Source organism: Poromitra crassiceps (assembly GCF_964638095.1).
Source record: "Poromitra crassiceps genome assembly, chromosome: 15".
Taxonomy (NCBI): Eukaryota; Metazoa; Chordata; class Actinopteri; order Beryciformes; family Melamphaidae; genus Poromitra; species Poromitra crassiceps.
In genome coordinates, this window is record NC_139634.1 from 26,724,572 (window position 1) to 26,747,551 (window position 22,980).

General features: G+C 43.8%; 2 protein-coding genes across 2 annotated transcripts; one reads left to right on the plus strand and one right to left on the minus strand.

Annotated features, from left to right (window-relative positions):
• Window positions 1-1,313: 1,313 nt before the first annotated feature.
• Window positions 1,314-5,265, minus strand: shisa3 (shisa family member 3). Its single transcript, XM_083651457.1, has 3 exons — window positions 4,619-5,265; window positions 2,572-2,839; window positions 1,314-2,297 (listed from the first exon to the last, which is right to left on the minus strand). The coding sequence occupies exons 1-3, from the start codon at window positions 4,887-4,889 to the stop codon at window positions 1,991-1,993; spliced, it is 846 nt and encodes a 281-aa protein (XP_083507583.1). The 5' UTR covers window positions 4,890-5,265; the 3' UTR covers window positions 1,314-1,990.
• Window positions 5,266-6,688: 1,423 nt separating this feature from the next.
• bend4 (BEN domain containing 4) lies at window positions 6,689-22,355 on the plus strand (the record flags this gene model as incomplete). The annotated part of the gene is made up of 6 exons (XM_083652421.1): window positions 6,689-7,238; window positions 9,884-10,456; window positions 13,176-13,267; window positions 13,505-13,531; window positions 19,724-19,964; window positions 22,117-22,355. Exons 1-6 carry the CDS (start codon window positions 6,785-6,787, stop codon window positions 22,353-22,355), a joined length of 1,626 nt encoding a protein of 541 aa, XP_083508547.1. The 5' UTR covers window positions 6,689-6,784.
• Window positions 22,356-22,980: the final 625 nt, after the last annotated feature.

The following is a 22,980-nucleotide window of genomic DNA, read 5'->3' on the forward strand; positions in this document are numbered from 1 at the left end:
GGACAAACGGCACAGTGAGAACTTAAACAGGAAAAGGCAGGGGAGACTCCACCAGTCTGCAAGTAGGACAAACAAATGATATCAATAGAATCCCTATTTATTATTACAGTGATGTGCTTGGCTGACCCTCCACGTGCATGCAAAATCCCATAATTACAATCATTTATCCCTGTCATAGATGTGTCCAGATTAATAAATGGCACAAAAGGGCTTATGCTCCTCATGGGGTTGGAAATATGAGCCAGGGTCCAGGGATTAACTTCCCCCCCCCCAATTTTGGAACATTAGAACAATTTAGACATTAAAATCCTGTGTATTGCAAATGGGAGATTATTTTTTCACACACCCATGATGACTACAGCTTCCTTACCACCCTGACTGGAATCTACAAATCAAAATGTCTAATGTAGGAACATGAAATGAGGTGTTTGGAGGTACAAGACCAAAGCAAAGTTTTAATTATGACCACAGGCCATAAGAGACAGAAGGAATGTCCTTCAAACAGAGTGAGGAATAATGAACAGGGTTCTATCTTACTGTACCTGGAAAACGGAATTTGAAAACCGTGTTTTCCATGCCTGGCAAAGTCAAATGGAATTTTACATATCCAAGGATTTGGAAATGTCATGGAAATTTGTTTTCTTCAACCAGTCAAGTGTGAAATGTCAAGCTTGGCTGCTGGCACATAAAGTTATCTTGTGAAAGAACAGAAGCCCAAATAAACTTCACTGATTACAGAAGTCCCGAGTGACAGTTGGTGCAAGAAAAAACAACACCATGGGGCATTTACTGTAAGTCGGCTATTAAAGAAATGTAACGTGCTGATAGTGAAATTGCATTTTACGGTAGAATAGTCATGGGAATGTCATGGGATATAATTAGCAATAATATCAATGTGAACGTAGCAGCAAATATCACTGGCAAAACCGTATGAGACATTAATTAGACAGTGATTGCCATTTGCCAAGTCTATTTCACACTCAAATAACCGGTGAACAGAGCGCTCTTTGTCGAGGTTTTGCCATACCTGTTGGTGCAACCTAAAACCTATTTCTGGGCCCAGTTGTTTTTAACACTGTGGCCATGCCATGCTCATTGAACACTGACAATGACTGATCTGAGCGCTGCATTCCTGCTGGGAAGTCTGGCGCAAGAATGAGCGACAGGTAAGGAACGTTTGAGCCACTCTGGCTTCCTTTCTGTTTGAGGAATGATGGAGGCTTCACTTAACTCAAGACAGACGCCTTTTTGTTCAAATGACTCAAATGTCACTGAACTGATTTTGCTTGAGATTCATCACAGTGCACAAAGGGTATTGTCAGATCGGATTTTATTTTTTTGTAACTTAGGGAATAATTATGACGGCCCCGATCTGGGGTATGACACCTCGGGCGGCCTGTATAACATCCTGTAAAAATAGTCCTGTACTGTACCTCCACAAATACAATTTCCTTTGCATACCAGTTCCTCCCCTCTTTTAGAGGCCTTTGCGATTGTCGAAATGTTATAATCCCCTGATTTCCACTGTGTGTATCTGTTCAAATGCTCAACGGTTTCAGAGAGAAATGTCCCGTCTGCTTCCAGTATTCTTCTTCTTTGAGAAAGTTGGGCTGCGTTTACTTTTTCAGCAACATCGGCGAAATGTTATCCGATAGAAATTGAAAGAAAAAAATATATAGGGGGGGACAGAGGACATTGTTTACAATATGAATGAACACAAAAAGTGCATAAGATTCAGAACCATTTTTGCCCCGAGCAGGTCTGTTGAGATCTGACATCCTGTCCTGTAACACAGTGGCAAACTCCCCTTAGGCACATTGCTCCAACCATGGCAACTTCTTCAGACTTTAACTCCCGTCCGCCTGTTGCTCTCTCTCAGCCCAGCCGGCCCGGGCGTTCTGTCCCGACGCCACCGGCAGTGCTGCAGTACCATGCTGACTCACATCCCATTATAAAGAATCTCATAATCCCCCCTCCTCTCCCCTCCCTGTCAGCTCTGCCCGAAGTCGGCGAAGCCCTTGGCCCCCGCAAAGGCTTCGGGCTGCAGGGGGAAGAAGTACTGCTGCGGCAGGAGGAAGCCTGCGGCGCTCTGGGACGGGTGCGAGTGCATGGAGGGCTGATGGAGCTGCAGCTGGGTGTGGGTGTGGCTGGAGGGGTGCGGGTACGGGGGAGGCAAGGGTGGAGGCAGAGTCTGAGGGGCGTGGGTGGGGGTCGGGGTGGAGGCCGGCGACGACATGGTGGCGGATACCAGGCACCCGTGCTGCTGTTGCTGCTGGCCCGGCCCTCCAACGGAGAACCTGCGCATGGGGATTAAACGTATGAAAATGTAATATCGGTCGAGTATGGTGACCGAAATTGTCATCAAGTTATATATAGAAAAGTCAGAACCAGACGCAGGCTGTGCTCCTGTGTCTGGGAGACGTTGGTTGATGATGGACAGTATTTACCATGTTTTTCAAAGCGCAATAATCAAACACGGATTCAATGATCATTCAAATTTGAAATGGTAATACTAATCATCAGGCATTTGATCACTGTTTATTATTAAACTGGTAACTGTTTCATCCCTACCTGCGCACGGAGCTGCCGCCTCCGGCCGAGCTGGAGCTGGTGGTGGCGGTGCTGGACTGCCTGGAGGGCGTGCGCAGGCTGGGGGCCTGGGGGGTGAGGATCATGGGGATGGTCTCGCCCTGGCAGCTGCGCAGGGAGAAGCGGATGGGCTGCTGGGCTGTGGGCTTGGGCCGCAGGCAGCTGCAGCAGTACACCGCCACCAGGGAGCCCACCACCACGAAGGCCACAAAGATGCTGCCCACCATCAGGAAGGGCACGTACACGGGCTCTGTGGGCAGAGGAGACACGGGCGTGAGAGGGGCAAAGACAGGCATGCATGGTGTCTACTGGGAAATGCAGGAAGAAAAGCACGGTCAGTCAAAACAAAAGTGCCTGCATGTGTAGATCATACACAACACACAGACTGTTTTTCTGTTTCATTCCTCTCCAGACACATTTCAAGGATGAAAAATGAGGAGAAACTGAAAACATCAAAGGTGAAACTCAAGCTTGCTCAAATACAAAGCAGTGCACATCTGCTCGCACATTTTTGTTTTCGAGGTATCTACATCGTTCATTCGCATATAAAAGCCATATATCTATGCTGCCAATTTCTTTGTGACATTGATATGATTTAATAATAATTTGTGTGAAATCATTCACAGTAGGCTACTAATGACAAAACCTAACTCGGAAGCATTTCTGCCTGAAGTGTCCTCAATTTAAAATGGTAAAAGCTCAGATTACACCTTAGAAAGGCCGTTTTGCGCCCAAGGAGGAAATCATCAGATGTTTATTTATTTTGATTGGGGGGTTGGGGCAGTGAGGAAATTGTGTCACACTAGAGTCAGTCAGACAGCTTATCCATTCGGGAAATTGAAAGAAAACCAATAAAATCTTGGGGATAAACTATTATTCCAATTTAAAAACGAACAGTAGCCTATAGTAAGTGCAACAACCTGACAACAATGAAATGTTCAGAGAAGCCAAGGAAATTAGTTGTCTCATAATGTGATTATGGTACTTTGCCTTGCTAATTTGAGTTTTGTCTAAACCAGTCTAAACTCTAAGTGAAGGAGCTTCAATTTGAGAACACAGTCTGTACTTGTGAAACTGGAAATACACTATACAGGCCTACCTTGGGGGGGGGGGGGGGGGGGCATTTCCCTGTACTGTGAGCTTACTAAGCCAAATTGTTTTCACTCGGGAATCCAGTGGCCTACACTCATTTTCACCAGTGTTTGTGTGTATTTGTTTCATTGAAAAGCGTTGAGTGACATCGTGTGGATCATCAAACACACTTCTGCTAGTTTCCTTTTTCTCTGCCGATAACAATCTACCTAAGCTGGGTCAAATGAAGCCACAAGAGCCGGGATGAAAGCAGGTGCTTGGAACTGGAGCTGTTGCTTAATTTCTGTTTAGATAAAAGCACTGGACCTACCTAAGTAGATAGAGCAATGGAAACTTTAAAATGACCACACTACAGAGGTTATTTATGCTTTTTAGCTATACAGTAGCCTACAGTAGGGTAAGAAGGTGGGGAAAAGATTTGTATGTAATGGAGTAGGCTATAGGATTATAGGCCACACCAAAATTCTCACGCACTGTACACTTTTTCCATCGTTTCAAATGGCGGCAGAGGCATAGATGTTAGAAAGCCTGTCCATCAACCAGAGGAGCAGGTTCAAGTCCAGCCACCTTGCTGAGGTGTCCTTGAGCAAGGCACTGAATCCCTACTGGATACGCTCTGTTCTGTCTATAAAGTGATCCTGACCTCTGACCTGCCTGTGGAGCAACTTCCCTACAAGGCTCAATTAGCTATATGTCACATTTACACTAAAACAATGTATTGTTTTTAGTGTAGGCTACATGTAGCCTAATGCATTTATTTTGTAGCCCATGGACAGTATAGACAACTTATGCTGATTGAATTTGATTTTGAAATGAACTTCTGGAATTAATCTTTAAATGAACTTTCACTAATGAAAAGACCTGAAAATGTAGGCTCCTTTAGAAATCCACCTGTGGAATGAGCTGGAGTTTTCAACCCTCCCTGAACTAAACTTACGCGCTGCAAACTCGGTGCTGTCCATCTCCCTGTCGTTGGTGCAGCTGCCCTGGTCCAGCCGCGCGTCCACCGCCGCGCAGCAGTAGCGCAGGGCGCAGGAGCCGCAACACACGGTGGCGTCCATGGTGTCAAAGTCCTCCGGACACTGGAAGCCCTCGTGGTAATTCCCGTTAGCGTCCAGCCAGCCGTGGCAGTACTCCCCCTGCGCGTCTGATATCCGCAGGTTCCAGGTCAGATAGCCCAGCAGCAGGCAGTTCAACAGGCGCACCATCCTGGCGACAGTGTTCACGTTTCCCGGTCGGTCCAACTTGGCCAACTCCCTGTCTGCTACTGTGCGTCAGCGGGGTTAGAGAGGCTTCATTGAGATGGATTTACTGGGAGAGAAACCCCACGGCTGGATCCGGTTAAGTCCCCTTTTATAAACCATCTATGTCATCGTCATCTATTCCATCCGACGCCCAATTTCTAAAGAATTGTTTTGAGCCTGAGTCCACAGCAAAGTGCAATCCTTAATTGAATCCTCGTCGGCTGTTCCGAATGAATGACGGGTTCAAATAACTTCAAAATGTCATTATTGTGCTTAGTTCTTCTATGTGAAAGAATGTAAAAACTAATAATTCAGAGAGCGAAGCCAAACAAACCAAGCCGCTTATTTCTATACTCTCCTGTGAGCGTGTGTTGATGCCCGTGCAGAAGTTGTGCGCCCACCTCATTGGGAATCTGGCTTTTGTGACTCGTAGGCGCGCACGTAACCGGGCGTGCGCATTCATGTGACATGGTGGCAGTGCCTGTAGGCTACTGGCTACAGTACCCACAGTGCACTTTTTTTTTGCATTTTCTGACTTAATAACGTCTAATAAAGTGTATGCGCTAATTCGATAAGAATCCACGCGAAGCTACCACCAATTTAGTAAAGCTTTATTAGGCCGATGTAAATTGGCCTAGGGCTAGGCCCTAGTGGATGTTTAGCTTGTTTGCGGTAGGCTATGTGATCACCGATTGAAAGTGATGGTTTACACACATAATTTCATTTAACCAACATCACTGCTAAAAGTAGTAACTAAATGTAGCCTAATTATAGTCCAGATTTGTGGATAACTAGCCTACAAAATAAAATTCAAGACGGATCAGAAAATAGAAGATGATGTTACTAACAACGAACTACTGACTTTAACACTTGTGTTAAATATAGGCCTATATAAATACAAACGAGTAAGCTGTTTGGCCAGTTAAGAGAGCAAAAACTAGATTTACTGCAAGCAGCAGGTCTTCCCATCCCACCATTCATTAGGCTAAATCTTCTGTTTTAACGGTTTCACTTTATAGCCTATTGATGTGGCGCCCCCATGTGGCGTTGCAAACTTTTAGGCCTGTGGGCTACAACATCAAGCCGAGTGGGTAGCCTACAATGGTGGGTGCCCTTTTTAATTTGTAAAATCAAATTGAAATTATTTAAAACAGGGCGACTCAGCAGGCATACTATTGCAAAGTGGAGATTTTAGGGATTTGTGAGTGACTAGGGATACAAGCAAAACCCTTATAGCCTGTGCGTGGCATTCAAGACAAAAAGAAATCAATGCCAAGTCTGTTTTTACAGTTTATTAGGCCTATATTGTGATTTTTTTTTTTTTTTTTTTTTAACGAACAATATCCCAATATCACCCTATATAACCCTAACCCTAACAAAAATAACACCCTACTCTGCTAATTGCTCATTTAAAGCACTAATTTGGGCGTGGATAGTCTATCCCTTCATTAGCGCTCATGTCGCGTTCTTGATGGGATTTGCTCCCTCTGGTTTGTGCTCAGTAGCAAAATGGCCTCTGCCTTCATTTGTACAATTTCGTTCTGCGTTTTTTCTACATTCAGACTGTTCGACTGCTACTGAGCCCCGTTGTTTTCTATGGATGGATACAAAGAAGGCAGGCAGCAGCGCACAAGTCCCGCCTGCATTTCCCCCTTGGACGAGTGTTAAATAGCGGCGCTGCCGCCTGGGGATTGGAGCGGTGGCTTGTCAGTAAATTAGCCCACCCTCCGACACAGTGTGCATGAGGGGAACCGAGCCAGACAGTGACGGATTTGATCCCGGGTAATCAGCAGCCTGTCACACAAGGACGCGACAATAGTGATCCAGGCAGGCAGCGCGCTGTGTGACATCTGGCCGTGATGGAGGGAGACATGCAGCCGGCAGACGAAGGGCCCTGCGCCCCGAAGATGTGCCGACAACAGCGGGCTCCTTACAGCACCCTGAAACCCTTCCAGAGCAAGCGGTCGGCGGGCAAGTCGCGGTTTGACAGGTCCGCTATGGCCGATCAGGTCCCCCTGTTTGGTGATGGTGGCGGACATCACTTCACCTATCACCCCGGGCAGCCTCATCCTTTCCAGCCGCATCACCAGACCAGCATCCCTACCAGCAGCAGCCAGCAGCCACAACATCGCTTCCCCTGTGAGAACAGGCCGAGCAGCAGGGTCCCGACATCCACCTCCTTGGCGGCGGCGCCAGCATCACTTGGTACCCAGCGGCGGCGCAGCAGTGGCGGCGGCACGGAGCCCCGGTACTCGCCCGGACGAGCCGCACTGAACCAAGACGCTCCAGACTGCACCTATGGTATAAGCTCAGGTGGGTTTCAAACTTGTTGAAAGTGTCTGTGGTGAGAGTTCATGTGTGGATAAGCAGTTTTGAAGGTTTGTTCCATGGATCTCTGTGCATGACAGCTTATTAGGCTATATTTAGGATCTTCATAGTTTTCTGATCCACATTATGTCCTAATTAGATCGTCTGGCTATTGGTGGATGTTTTGGTTGACTTTAAGATGCCTATATCCACATGCCCTGACACTGTTTCTTATAATAGGCTATAAGCTTAAATGCTCAGTAGAGTAGGCTACACATGAATTGAAAGCAAAACTAGCCTACATCTCATTACTGAGACAATCTCCTTTGTTTGTTGTAGCCTACATACCTGGGCTTTCTTCTCTGCTCCCATTTCTTCCCCTTCTTTCCATCATCAGCAGTGATTGATTTGCTGCTGTAACTAGAGAGAGTGGCCATGATTGAATCTCCAGCATGTTTATGTGTGCTAAAATCAGTAATTACATTGTGTAATTGTGTGTGTGTGTGTGCACGTGTGTGTGTGTGTGTGTGTGTGTGTGTGTGTGTGTGTGTGTGTGTGTGTGTGTGTGTGTGTGTGTGCGTGCACGTGTGTGTGTGTGTGTGTGTGTGTGTGTGTGTGCACGTGTCTGTGTGTGCGTGCACGTGTGTGTGTGTGTGTGTGTGTGTGTGTGTGTGCGCGCATGTGTGCATGCATGTGGACGGGTCCATCCTGTTGAAGCACATTGTCACATGCTCATTTTTCTCCACAACTGTTCATTAAAGCGCTGTGCTCAGAGCACTGGCTCAGAGTGAGGAGGGCAGGTCATTGGAACCTCCATTAAGATGAAAGTAATGAACCTAATCCCTGCAGTTACTAAATTAAACATTAGACATCTCATCCTCCAATCAGTTATTAATCTCTTTATCTCCACTTGCAGCAGAGGTTCAATTTGCTGCTGGTTATTGTTCCTTTACATACAGGCAATCGAGTCTACACAGAGCCCGGAATCTATATTCGTACATACAGTTGGCATACATTGGCAGTAGTGTGCTGTAGGCATTAAGTATTATTATGCTACATATAGTTATCTAAAAATAAGACCTTTCTGATAACATCTACAACCCATTTCCATCTGTAATGGCTTACCGGTTCCCTCACTGGTTCCTTATACAGTAAATGTAAATCCCAGGTTTAATGACCTGTTATAGTTGGCTTCATTTGGGGCTGGACATGGTCTTCTTACACCTATTGGCGGAATAATCACACAAATCTATCTGCCATGTGCTAATGAATCTGGTCATAATGGTACAAAATGTACAATCCAGTCCTCCTAGCTACACTTCTCATGCTTTGTTATTGACAAGGACAGATCAGAGCTCTTTCCTCTGCGTGTTGGAAACAGCTCAATGTGAAGGAGAGTATCAGAGATCCAAGGACTCAGTCTGCAATCAGTTCAGCAACAATAACACAAATTGCATTTAAAAAACCTTCCCAAGGAGTTGTGATTAAAATAAATGGGGCTCATAAATTTGCCTCTGCCGAGCATGTTGTTTTTAATGAAATTTTATGAGGCTCTCTGCACACAGCACCACAGAGCCAGTGAGGGGAGAGGGGGCGGGGGGGGGGGGGGGGGGGGCTGAGGGCGAATGGTATCAGATACATCTCAACGGGTAAACAGAGACGGCGCGCATATTAATAAATGCGACACATCTGCGTCAGGCCAATAGACACGTCTCAGGGACTGCCTAGAAATAATTATGTGTGTGTGCGTGCGTGCGTGCGTCCGTGTGTGTGTGTGTGTGTGTGTGTGTGTGTGTGTGCGTGCGTGCGTGCGTGCGTCCGTGTGTGTGTGTGTGTGTGCGCGTGCGTGCGTGTGCATGCGCATGTGCGTGTGAAAGGGAGACCAACCAATTGACTCATAATCATTAGATGGAGGTATGTGTGAGATCATCTTATTGAGACGTGCCTAGACTACCAGGGAAAATATGCACAGATGGTTGTTCTGGACAATAGCTCTGTGCTGATTTCCTTTGCTCGGTTGGCTTCGGTCACGGTAGATATTATGATGACTTTAGAGTTTACTGGCATCTGAGCAAATGAGCGTACTGAAGCTGAAAGGGTTTCAAATGGAAGAGCCTGCATCGCTGTAACAGAATGCTTCACCAAAACAAACAAGAGATGTTTGAAAGTAAGGAAGAGGAAAGCACACTGTAAGGAGGAAGCCAAACCAGTGAGGCTCAAACCACAATGTAACACATACTGTTTTGGGTGTTTTTCACAACTGTGCAACAATATGCCCCTTCTACTGGAAACAGACCCACTACAAGACATGATATTTTGATTGCTGCTCTGATAAGAAACGTATGTTCATATCCAGCCTTAAGAATACTGGCAACATGTAAATAGATATTCAATCAGATATTATAAGCGAAGAACTATCAGACAATGACAACATTAGTGTAGATAAAGAGCACTCTCATACACCCTTATTTTCTTCTGTTTGGAATAGAATAATAAAGCATAGCCTGCTAGAAGACTTCAGTCATCAGTATGAACAACACAAAAGATTCCTGTAATTGTAGCTGCTGACTGCCCTGTAGATGACATGCCACTGTAGAAGTTAATCAGTCATCAATGTCTCTGACCGTTGGTTCTTCCTCCCTCTGCTGCAGAGAACCGTCTGATCTTGGATGCCTTTGCCCAGCAGTGCGGCCGCGTCCTCAGCCTCCTGAACAACGGACGGCTGCTGGAGCCCTCCTCCTCCTCCTCGCTCCCCTCCAACATCAAGCAAGAAGATGCAGCGGGGCACTGCTCCTCCCTGGGGAAGCCCAAACCTGAAGAAAGCACCTCCACCACGGACCCAGACGAGGAAACCCAGCCAGGCAATCTGAACCAACAGCAAACCTCTGCCTTTCTCCGCATCTTCACAGACTCCCTGCAGAACTACCTGCTCTCAGGGCCTCAGCAGCAGCAGCAGCAGCAGCCCCACTTGGCTCCAGGCCTGGAGGACGAGCAGTGTCCACCGGTGGAGCCCGGATCTGGGGTGTCTCCTCAGCGACATGCCCTGGGAGGCTGGAGCTCCCCGACGCCGTCCGAGTCGTACGGTCACCCCTCGTCCACACTGCCAGAGGAGGACGATGAGGAGGAAGAGAGCTGCTGCCCACGCTGCCTGGAGCTAGAGCAGGAGGTGTTGTCTCTGCAGCAGGAGAACGAGGAGCTCCGCAACAAGCTGGAGAATATACCAGGTGCAGGAATGAAGGCTGTGGCCTTGTTTGGATAGGAGGCTAAGCAGATGGTTACAAAAATTATACTTATACTGATATTGATTCACCTTGACATAAACCCATTTCACAGCAACCACTTTGAGGTGGTAAAGCAGGAAGCACCTGTAACCAATACCATTAATAACAGCAAAACAGTTGCTGTGAAAAGGGCCTATAAGTAGCTTGAACTGCCTGACAACTGTGAACCACTTTAAATAATTTAAATGTATTTAACTTTCTAATGCTCATTATCCCCTTGCACCCAGACTTTCCCATTCAATTTCCTTTTAAGTTAGAAAATAAACTAACACTATATACTTTACTTTACTTTATTTGTTTATTTGGACGGGACAGTGCATATTCATGAACATTACACAAGGCAACGTAAATAAGCCGGAGTTAGCAAGAATGCTAAATTACATCCGTAGTCCCCACAGAGAGACAGAAAAACGACAGAGGCAGCACCAGGACAGAACTAAACAGAACAATACAAAAAACAACATGAGCAATAACAAAACCAAAACGGATCAGAAACTAAAGTAAACCAAAGTGAACTAAACTAGGTTAATAAGACAAGACAAAACAAAAACAAGAAGCATAACAGAGCAAGCAAAACAAGAGCACTACAGTACAATTTACACATGGTCGCAGATTTGGCTATTTAAAATCCATTTTTTTACGTTGTGTTTGAAAGATGGGAATGACAGACAGTTTCTTATAGTTTGAGGTAGCGAATTCCAGATTTGGCAGCCCTGGATTGAGAGGGTGTTTTTGCCGAAGGCAGTTGTCCGGTGTGGTACTACACAGTCCCCTCTGGCGAAAGCCCGAGTGTTGAGTCCTGTGTCAGGCTTCCGTTTTATGAATTCCCTCAGGGGGGGCGGGCAAAGTCCATGTAAGGTCTTATAGACAATACCAACCTGTTTAAAAACTTTAAAGTTGACAAAACTTAGAAAATGATACTTACTGAGGATGTTACAGTGGTGATATGAGTAGGGTTTTCTGTCAAAAACCTTCAGTGCACTTTTATATAACTGTTCAATGGGTTTGAGGATCGTTACTCCTGTGCAAGACCAGTTTGTGAAGCAGTACTCAATATGTGATAGTATCATACATTGGAGATAAGATTTGGCGGCCCCTACTGTCAGATAAGGTCTGATTTGTTTAAAGTTTTGAAGGTTGAACTTAATTGTGTTAGCAACCTTTTTTACATGTTTTTTGAAAGTTAGGGTAGAGTCTAACATTACCCCGAGGTATTTGAACTCAGACACCAGTTCAAGTTCCTCCCCGCCCAGGAACACATTCGATGACTCTAAAACCACAGATCTTTTGGAAAAAGCCATGCAGACGGTCTTTTTGGCGTTCAGGAGTAGACAGTCTGTGAGCCAGTCCTGGACGCTACTCATTGCATCAGTTAGAGTTTTTGACACCTCTGCATAGCTTTTACCATGGGTTAGTAGAACCGCGTCATCTGCATACATCTGTGCATGTACATTTTTACATACATCAGGTAAGTTGTTTATGAATAGAGAAAACAGGATTGGACCTAATATTGACCCCTGGGGGACACCAACAGAGCAAGTGTGGTAAGCAGACTTGATACCATTTATGCTGACGCACTGTTCTCTATGTGATAGGTATGATGAGAACCATTTGATGGCCTCAGAGGAAAAGTTGAAGTGTGTTAGTCTGGACATACAGTACATAATATTCTGCATAGATCTGCTCATTCCAACGCTTCATTGGGAGGCCATAGCTGCTCATATTGAGTGAAATATTCAAACCCAAGACACCATAATTTCATGGCTGCACCATGACGTCAAATGGAAAAACTCGAGATGTTGTGTACGGTACATCATTTTACACACATTTCCTTGTAATTCAGCGTGACATTAGTCTCTTTGGAAACCTTGGGATCTCGACTAGAATTTAAAATAAAGTTCTGTGGGTTTGAAGAAAGCTCAGCCACGAAACATGTGTTTATAATGATGGACCCAGCCGATGGGATAGGCAAGGGCGGAAGAGGATTTATAACGTGATAGTTTCCTTTAAATTTAGGGATAGGGTTTGGCAAATGAAACAACAGGTTCGGGTTAAGGTTTTGGTCATGGTTAAATCCAAAGAACTGCAAACTAAAAAAAAACATGACGCACAGTTGAGTTGCACGAGTTGGGAATTGCACCCAGGTAGTTGTGTTACTTCGCACCATCCTATTTCAATGTCAAACTACTGTCTGTTTCACTCATTGCACATTAGAAATTAGGGTGTTTTTCGGTGTAACTATAACTATGAATTTGTTATGGGATCAGAATGAAACTGTTATTATTGTTGGCAGAGTCATCAGTTTTAGCTGTATTTATCTTCACACCACCCACACACAGTCTTGCTACCTCAATGCATCAGAGGTGGGGTCAACAGTCTTAATAGCATCTATTCTTGATTCATTTTCTGCTCTCCCCTAGGCATTATTCAACTCCCTAGTGTCACCTTAACCTAATTAGCACAAAGACTGCTCATTCTATCTTATATCACTCTCATACCACATTAACCACAAAATACTGAACACTAGAATCAAAATATACCCTAACCTAAGAGCCAAACAATGCTTGGTTGTTACAATTCATTTATATACAATAAGAATACCACATCACTTTGTGACATAGTGTTTGTATTACTGCTCACATTAATATTTGATTTTCTGCAGCTCCCTGTCAAAATGTTCTTGACTACTTCAAGACTGTTCTTCAGTTCCACAACCAGCTGGTCCAGCCAATGCCAGATGAGCCACTTACAGAGGTGAGGAAACAAATCAATAGACTGTAGAAACACTTGTAGGCTATTGTTTATTAACGATAGCTCCCTCAGTCTAAGTTATATTTTCAGTAGCACAAGTTCATGTTCATTTATATGGTATACTTAAAAGTAAGCATCTTCAGTCCTAAACAGAACTATACTGCATTAGAAATAACTTCATACCTTATATATTTAGGTATATAATCCATTGTAGAATTAAAGAAATCTCTATCTCTACAGGAAGAAGAACGGCAAACAGTCTTTGAGGTTTGTTTTTTCATTTCAGCATATAATGGCCTGACCCATATTGCTTCAGCTGCTTTTTTCTTTTAAGAGCATGAAGCATTTTCTGGAAGTAGGGAATATTTGTGTCATATTTGCCTGTTACTCAAACAAACAAAACAACACCCCAATTCACAGGGCCTAAAATGTATCTTGCAAATTTGGGTGGGATTCTTCACATGGGGGAGATTTATAGACTGGGGAATGGGGGGGTGGGGTTAGACTTTGGGGAGACAGGATCCGGGGCCCAGTGTCTTGTCCTTCTCTGAAAATACTGTATCAATTGGTGCACATATGTTTCTCATAGGATGATTGCAGAATTGGGTGTTATCTGGAGGGGAAAATGTAAAAAATATATATAAAGGAAGTGCCTTTTGGGTGGGTTTGACGGCCCACCATCTCTTTTTGTTTTACTCCTCCCGAGGTTAGCTGAGAGTGTGATGTCATAGAGGAGGTCTTCCTGAGCGTGTGCATATGTTTGGCAAGCTGCCACTTTAAACACGCACCTGTGTCCAGTGTCCAATTTGTAAAGGCTATGCAGCCCAGTGAACAGCTTTTATCTATTTAGATACTGAGAAGAACGTTCTCAATGGTATTGAAACAGTTATTGTCATACAAAAACATAATTTGTATTGTATAGCCTCGTTTAAATGCTTAATTTATAGTTTTATTGTCCAAATTTATCATTTTCCAATGGCTTCTGTGTGCTCTAGGCTTGTGCAAAAAGGCTCTTTTACTTTGAAAAACGCCCACCGGAAATTCTTATTGTTGCTCGTCTTACGCCTCGTGCACATCTACAATGGCAAAATCGCTTTTCCGCTGTGACGCAGTGTTTTGTGGGCGTGGGAAACCAGCTTCCAGCTTGGAGCTGTAGAAACGTTTTCAGGTAGATGTACACAGAAGGGTGGGGGGACGAAACGTGTAGGAAGAGCTGTCATTGGGTAGCTTAACGAAAGGTCCCGCCCTAGTCCCGCCCCGCGAGCGTTACGCTACGTTCACACAGGGAACCTACGCCTTGCCTTGCCTCAACCCACGCCTACGCCTGCAGACCTTGAGCTGGGCGTGAACCTATTACACGCTTTTGCGATCACACCGCACGCCTTTGCACGCTGAACCTGGAGCCGAGTCACAAGCGCCTCTCCTCTCTCCCGACTGTATTTTTTCACGTGTGGTCCCGAATTATCATGGGTAGGTAAAATAAATCTGATATATTTAATGTTCTATTGATGCTGGATATGTATAACCAGGTCTGACTATAGTCTGACTTTTTAGAGAGGTAATCTTGCAAGGATATGTGCTGGCACAACAACATTGTCCATCTTGCTTCTTCGGTCGCTATTCTCTCTCCTGAAGATTTGTTTGCCGACGGGGAGAAAGCCCCACGTGATAGCCACCCGTCAATCTCTCTCTCTCTCTGCTCAACACTGTTGTAGTAACTCCATATTATTTTGAAATTCAGTTGACTTTGCCATTTCCCACGGATATTGTCGCGTTTTTCTTTCATGGCTTGACAGAAGAAGCCTGCCTGCACGCGCCTAGTCGGCTTGAAAACAGAACTCACGCCTAAACGATAAAATCGGCAAGGCACAGGCAATGCGTGGGTACACGCAGGGTTCACGCTCAGGCGCCCGGTGTACACAGCCTCGTTGACTAAAACGGACGCCTATTTAAAAGCGTGGGTAAAGGCAAGGCGTAGGCAAGGCTTGGGTGCCCGGTGTGAACTAAGCCTTAAGCCACTCAGAGACAAGCCGCCTCTAGTCTGCGACAGCGAAACGCAGGGCGGTTCCTGCACCAGGGGGCGCAAGGTTGAAATGGACCAATCAGACATGGAAATAGAGCAAGACAGCCTATCAAGCTGCAGCGTCAAAGAGGCTTTCACAGGAGGCATGCCGCCTAGCGTTTTTGTTGCTAGCGGAACCGAGGTCGCAAGGTAACACCAGTATATGCACCAGTAAGTGGCGGTATGCACCTAACTTGTTTGCGATCCGCCATTAAAACGAGAGAAGAAGAAGAAGAAGAAGAAGAATTTAATTCATTAATTTACAAACAGAAAACTCGCAAACAGAAAACTCGTATGTGTGGATGATATTATCACGAATATATAAAGTGGAACCGGGGCTCCGTTAACTCAGAGGAAGAAGAAGACCCAAAGGAAACAGATGAATGGTTTAGCTGTGATTTTGTAGCTGCGTTGAAGGATAAGTTTGTCAGTAAAGTTCACGAGGAAGTTCCTGTCACTGTGTGAAAATGAAAATGTCTAAAGTCCAGAAGCTGAGAGCGGTGGTGAAGCAGCGCCTAAGCTAACTGCGGCTGTTGGAGACATATTTGGGCATTTTGAAAAAACAATAGCAGAGTACGAGGAGGAAGCAGCTCGTTTAAAAGAGATCGACAGACAAGGAAAACTGCTGGACGCTGTGCGGTTACACAAATAAGCCTTGCCTCCAGACCTCCAGCAGATGTTGGTCATTAAAGAAGAGGTTCCCGCTGAGCAGCAGGCGTGGAGCCTCAGTTTGCACCAGGAGGACCCAGAGCCCCGGATAGAGGGACATGAGGAACCCTGGACCAGTCAGGAGGGCCCAGAGCCCTCACACATTAAAGAGGAACAGGAGGAACTCTGTATCAGTCAGGAGGGAGAGCAGTTTCAGGAGGACCCAGAGCCCCCACACATTAAAGAGGAACAGGAGGAACTCTATATCAGTCAGGAGGGAGAGCAGTTTCAGGAGGACCCAGAGCCCCCACACATTTAAGAGAAACAGGAGGAACTCTTGACCAGTCCGGAGGACCCAGAGCCCCCACACTTTAAAGAGGAACAATGTATCAGTCAGGAGAGAGAGCAGCTTCAGGAGGCCCCATAGCTTCAAGGGCTGGGGGAGGCTGATATCACCAAGTTCCCATTCTCTGCTGTCCCTGTGAAGAGTGAAGGTGATGAAGAGAAACCTCAGTCCTTACAGCTTCATCAAAGCCAAACTGAGGAGAACAGAGAGGCAGAGCCTCTAGCCAGCTGCTCAACTGTACAAACAAAAGCCAGGAACCTATATCCTATATACTTATATCCAGTTAAGATGCACATGATAGTCCACACAGGCGATAAACAATTTAATTGCTCCATCTGTAGTAAAGGTTTTGGTCATGGCAGAGACTTGGAGAGACACATGATAGTCCACTATGAATTGAATTGCTCAGTCTGTGGTAAAAAAAATTGCTCATAAAGGACACTTGAAGTCACACATGATAGTCCACACAGGTGAGAAACCATTTAATTGCTCTGTCTGTGGTAAATGTTTTGGTCGTCAAAAAGACTTGAAGAGACACAGGATAGTCCACCTGAGATAAACAATGGCACATTGAACTAATATACCATACCATTGAAAAACATTGTCATGAACCTGGGGGTCATATATATGTACTTTTATCCCTGTGCTGAATGTGGATTGGTTGTGGTGATTGATTGGCTGGGGCCTGGGCCTAGGTCTATGCTTGCTGGTGATTGGCTATGGAATCGGCACCTGGACTATAAGGTTTGCTGAGACCTGTCTGTCATCATCTTCCTCCTTGCCAGCTTCCAACCTGCCAACCTCAGCTCTTGTACTTTGTAATTGGTGAACTTGCTCAACTTGAAACCTTGGCGTGTTGCTCATTTACTTTTATAATGGACTTTAAAGACCCCCTAAAGTCAAAAAACAGTTTTTCTTCTTGTTCCTTCAGTTGAATGTTTGAGCTTCACTGTGCAGAATGATGTCTGTTCTGAGTTTGACACTCAAAGACTGTTTTCACAATCGTCTGCTGAAAGTGGAAGGTTTCTCTGAGCTCACTGAAAAGGCTGTTTTCAACAAGCATAATTTGTGACATCACGAATCCTGGAGCCAATCCGTGTCCAGTATTCAGCAGTTAAAGCCCCAACACATTCTCACTCCCAACTCGTCATAATAATGCAGATCGGTCAGGAACCTTTCTTGTCGTCACTTTGTCACGAGTTGGGAGTGAGAATGTGTTGAAAGCCTGTGTTGTATGCTGTGAGTGGCTAATTAGGTTCTAGAGCACCCTGATTGTTGCTTTGGATTTCTTAATGAGGCAGAAGGAGGGGAAGTAATTTTAAAGATTTGAACAAGATAATTTAACTTTTTGTGTGGGAAAAACCATCAGACACAAATTATTATTCAAAGTAGAGTATTTTATATACATCTTGAAACATGACTTTATGGGGCTAATTGTAAAGCACTGGGAGTGTAGGAGTGGGTGGCCTCTTTTTGTTTGAATTCGTTTCTCCTGGTTTTCTACTTATGTTAGACAGGTAAGCTTCCTGTATGTTGTTTATTTTGGACAGGTAAGATTATTGATTACTTAGTATTTGATTTCTTATGTTTATGGTTTTGGCCTGTGTGCCACCCTGGAAGCCTTTCCCCCCTAAAAGTGACAATTAATCACTTTTTTGGGCTTTTAACTCTTCGTTGGCAGGTTGTGTTTGGGAGCTGGGAAGGAAAGGGGAGCTTTCCCAACCTTCTGGGAAAGTTCTTTCCAATAGTGCAGTGCTGACAAATTTGGGGCCCGTTTGTTTTGGCCCGCCACGGATTTGGGGGGAATTTTTCTTTTTTCCCCCGATTTTTTATCCAGAATGCAACTCGGGCAAGTTATCAGATCTGCACTGATTGCAAAGGTGAGCTTTTTCATGTGGTGACTTTGTGAAACAGTGTCTGAATGTGGCTGCGGATACTGTGTTCACTCCTGAGATTGCATCCCTGCAAATTGTCATGGCAAATTGTTTAAAAAAGATGGACAATAAAGCTGATTTTCAAAGTACCTTGAGGATTTTTCAAGTTGTGAATTAAGTCAAATTTCTCTCTTGATTACAAAGGTGGAAAATACAACTGTTTTTAACTGGGTGTTTACTGATTAAATGTTTAAGCTCCCCATAAATGCAGATGTTTTTTTAAATATATATAACCAATTGCAAATTATTACAATTACCAAACAGATAAAAAGTAGATTATTATATTGAAATGTTATTTTAGATTTAGAATGTTAATTTTCTATAAAACACAATACATTTGAATGTAATTCCACAACATTTATTTTTGGCCCTCGGCCCTCCACCCAGATTGAGTTTTGGCCCTTCATGGGAAAGAATTTGGGCACCCCTGCAATAGTGTGTCACATCCAACCGTGCAGTCTGGACAGTTTAAAGAATGAAACGCAATTTATTTAATTCAAACCTTAATCTCAAAGAATTGTTGAGCTTTCCCTCAAATTTGACAAGTGTAGCGTTCACAGCTGAGTGTTTACATGTTCCCTTTATCTATATTTCACTGGGAACTGTCTTTGGATGTATGTGTGTCAATTTATTATTATTGTCGGGCACCTGCAGTGTCTATTAGGCACTGATTTGTGTCATGGGGTTCGGTCTAATTGCTCTGTCCCAATTGGTTGAATGATTTCTTCTGTTTGCCTATATAAACAGGCCCTATTGTTTTTGTATCCATATGCCAGATGAAGGTCGCATGACCAAAACGTTGTATATTGTTGAATAAAAGTCTTGCCAAGTGAAGTCAGTGTGCGAGAGTCTTCTGCCTCTATTTCTTTATTTCCAAAACATTTGGAAATAATCCATAAATCATAGATTTACCACATTGGTTCCTCTCAATGTGAGAATGTTTGCCAATAGTGATAACCAATATTAACATTTCAACATCGGGCCGATGCTGATATATTAAAAAAATACTAACGTCAACCAATACCGATAAGATTGTCAATATATCGTGCATCGTGCATATATAGTAGAAATATGTTTTTTCATCTCCCATAAATCATCTCATGACCCCCCCCCCCCAAAAAAAATAAATAAATAAATAAATTGTGAGGCCCTGGCCCCTAGGTTGAGAACCACTGATCTAGAAGATCCTGAAAGAACTATAGCCCACTTTATAACAGTGATGCATAATATTGGCTACGATAGATCATATTAAGTGTGACAGCCAAAACCAAAGCTTACATTTAGACAATGCAGACAAACCTGAGATATGAGTTAAAAATGAAAACTAGGTAATAACCAGGTGATGCTGCATGAACAATTCAAATAACATCACACAACAGGGATGAGCAATCAAACAATGGTATGTCTATGGGTATAACAAAGTGTGGATTTGACCTCTTCTGTTTTCACTGTTCTCCTCTCCACCTCAGGGCAGTAAACAGCTCCTGGGGAACTATCCTCTCTTCATCACCAACAAGCAATGGGATGAGGCTGTCAACTCCTCCAAGAAAGATGGCCGACGGCTGCTGCGCTACCTGATTCGCTTTGTCTTCACCACAGACGAGCTCAAGTATTCGTGCGGTCTGGGTAAGAGGAAGCGGTCAGTCCACTCAGGAGAGCCCGGCCTGGAGAGACGACCACTCAACCCTGTCAAAGTCAGCTGCCTCAGAGGTATGACACTGCGGACACAAGAGGCTAACTGTGTCTTCAAATTATGCTAAAACAAATGCTTGATGACAAGGAAATTGGTACTGTAAGAAACGTGTTTGTTTTAGTGTATTTTCCATCACTGTATTTCAAGCAACCCAATTCTGGGAATTAGGAATTTATATGTTTTCCTAATACTCATGTTTTACTCATATAACTCATATATCCTCACTCAATAATAAGAATAACTTTATTTATATAGCAAAGTGCTTAACATAAAAACGAGGCTTTTACAGCAATTACAGTAAACGGCACGGAATAAGCTAAGCAAAATATTGAATAAAACAGGCAAGTAATAGTTAAAAACCAATAAAATGATAAAAACAAAGAACACGGGTAAAAGGTGCAGATAAAAGAATAAATCAATAAAATATGAGAGGAAGAATATGAGAATGCCTTCATGTAAAAGTGAGTTTTAAGAAGTGACTTATGATATCTACAATATCTGTTTCAAGGATTAAGCAATTTATCTCTGGGTAAACTTGGGATTCTTGACTAAAATAAGTGATATACAAGGTGCATTAACTATGAACTTTATCAACCTAGCATTGCATTTCCTGCAACCAGCAGGAAATGCAACAAGATTTATAGAAGTTATCCTCTCCCACTCTCTGGCACAGAACGCCTGGCAAAGTAATGGTTGAGTCATTGGTCAGAACCCATAAACTCCCTGTAGATATATTATGGTAATTTTCTGTCTTACTTATTGCCTGTGTAAATTATGTAGGGCTATGTCTGTTTTAAGGCCCACGTTTCAGATTTGAAAAGTCATAGTAGTTAATGATCAGTGAGTTCATTATTTCTGAGTTTTTCTTGCTTACTGCTCAATTCTATCAAAACCTGAGATTGTCTTTTAAATCCCCTCACAGTTTCTCATCTCATTTTTATGTCCCACCATAAAAACTGACGAGCGATGCATAATAGAAAAGGTTTCCCCCACAGAGTAGACAATCTGATTAGATTTTGGAGCACCTTGCTGCATTAATTTGCATATTAGTGACGAAAGACTACTGTAACTCCACAATGCTTTAAGATACAGAGTTCATTTTAATACCCATGTGTTATGTGAAGTTGTATGTTGACATATTTGTTAATGCATTCATTAGTAAGTGGTTCTGTTCAAAGTATCATGGTGATTATGGCGGGATATTAGGCAGATCATTGATTTACCAAGCATCAGGTGGTAGCCTTCCTCCCCCGACACTGCATAATGACAGTATAGCTATATATTCCCCATTTCATTCCCATCTCTACAGCAATTAATTGTGCTTTAATTGCAGGACAGTTTTTAATGTTTGTAATCATGTCAAGTAGACATGGTAAGACCTTTCATTTGATCCTAGCATAAATATGGGCCTAGGCTGGCAGTTTGTTTTTTGATAACTAAGTTCAGTTAGGCTTCTTGTTTTCACGTTAATCTGATTAGCGCAGTACCCTGATATCCTCAACCTTTCATTTGATCCGTTTCATGCCAAACTCTCTGTTTACTAGAGACAGAGAGTTTGGCATGAAACGGATCAAATCAAGAAGCCTAACTGAACTTAGTTATCAGAAAACAAACTGCCAGCCTAGGCCCATATTTATGCTAGGTTGGCATCTTCCGTTAAAGTTATTGAATATAACCACAAAATATTGGCTATTTGTAACTTCAGTCTAAAAATATCATTATTGGCATTGGCCTTCAAAAACCTATTAACCTGACGCTGCACGAATCCAGCCGCCTTGCAAGTTTAAAAACCTATATTGGTCGAACCCTAATACAAACAAAGTATTGCTTTGATTTACAATTTCCATTTGCAATTTTTTAAATACTTTTTAGCTCTATAAGTCACTCGGTCGGTCGGTCGGTTGGTTGGTTGGTTGGTTGGTTGATTGGTCGGTCCACAAAAACTTCACCACCCTTTAGCAGGCACAGTTTTTGCCGTAGAAGGCTGAAATTTGGCGTGTGTGTGCCAATTGGCCAAAAGGGGGTGGTGGTGGGCAAATTTCGAAATGCAGGGTGGGCAGAGTAGCGTGGGCTGCCCCTATACACCATCCTGCATTTCGGAAATGTGCATATGTGGTCACAGCTATTGTGAATTTTGCGCTTGTTTTTTAATCCAAATCTCCTTGTCAGAGTTCATCCGGATGCACTGTGCCTCAAACCCAGACTGGTGGATGCCGTCGGAGGAGCAGATCAACAAAGTGTTCAGCGACGCGGTGGGCCACGCGCGCCAGGGCCGGGCCGTCGGCACCTTCCTGAGCGGCAGTGGCAGCGGTAGCAGCAGCAGCAGCCTCTACATGGAGGCCTACGACGGACACCTGTCGCAGGACGAACTCTATTTAAAAGGCTGCCACAACGGCCAGGCGGACTGAGGCAGAGGGAGGACCGCAAGACAAATGCCTGAACTGTAGCTATACAACATATCCCGAAATGCTGATTTTATCCTGTCACTTTACACAGGGAAGTAAAACATTCCAGAAGAGGTTTATCATAGGGAATATAAGCAGCATCTCTTTGAAGTAGCCCTCCTTTCGTATTGTTTTGTAGCTTCTTTTTTTGGCCATTTTTACACCTACGATTTTGTTTTGTGATAATTAAGACTCTTTTAGGGTGTTTTAAATTTTACACAAAAATTGAGTCTTTCGTTTGCTACTTTTTCTATGGTTTGATGTTTTGAGCGGTCATGAGTATCACTATAATATTTTCTTATTTATTGGGCGTGTAACAAAACAGAGAGAGAGGTCCATTACAGAAATGTGTTTTGTTTGTCGTCGTTTCACATTTCACAGACTTTCAAGGTCAACAAATCACTTCTGAAGCTATTCCTGTCAGAATGCTGCCCAAATTAGAATCCAATTTATGAAGTACAGGCTCAGTTTTTACAAGGCTCTTCTCCCCATCTCTGACACCCAACCACCGCCTGCATTATGGAAACAGACATGTGTCTCATCTTTGTGCATACAGTTACATACCATTGGCTATTAGCACCTTTAATGA

Coding starts and splice junctions, on each gene's coding strand:
- shisa3 (XM_083651457.1), bottom strand. CDS start 4,889: ATGGTGCGCCTGTTGAACTGCCTGCTGCTGGGCTATCTGACCTGGAAC. Junction 2,840..4,618: donor CAGCACCGAGTTTGCAGCGC/GTAAGTTTAGTT, acceptor CTCTGCCCACAG/AGCCCGTGTACGTGCCCTTC. Junction 2,298..2,571: donor GGCGGCAGCTCCGTGCGCAG/GTAGGGATGAAA, acceptor CCCCATGCGCAG/GTTCTCCGTTGGAGGGCCGG.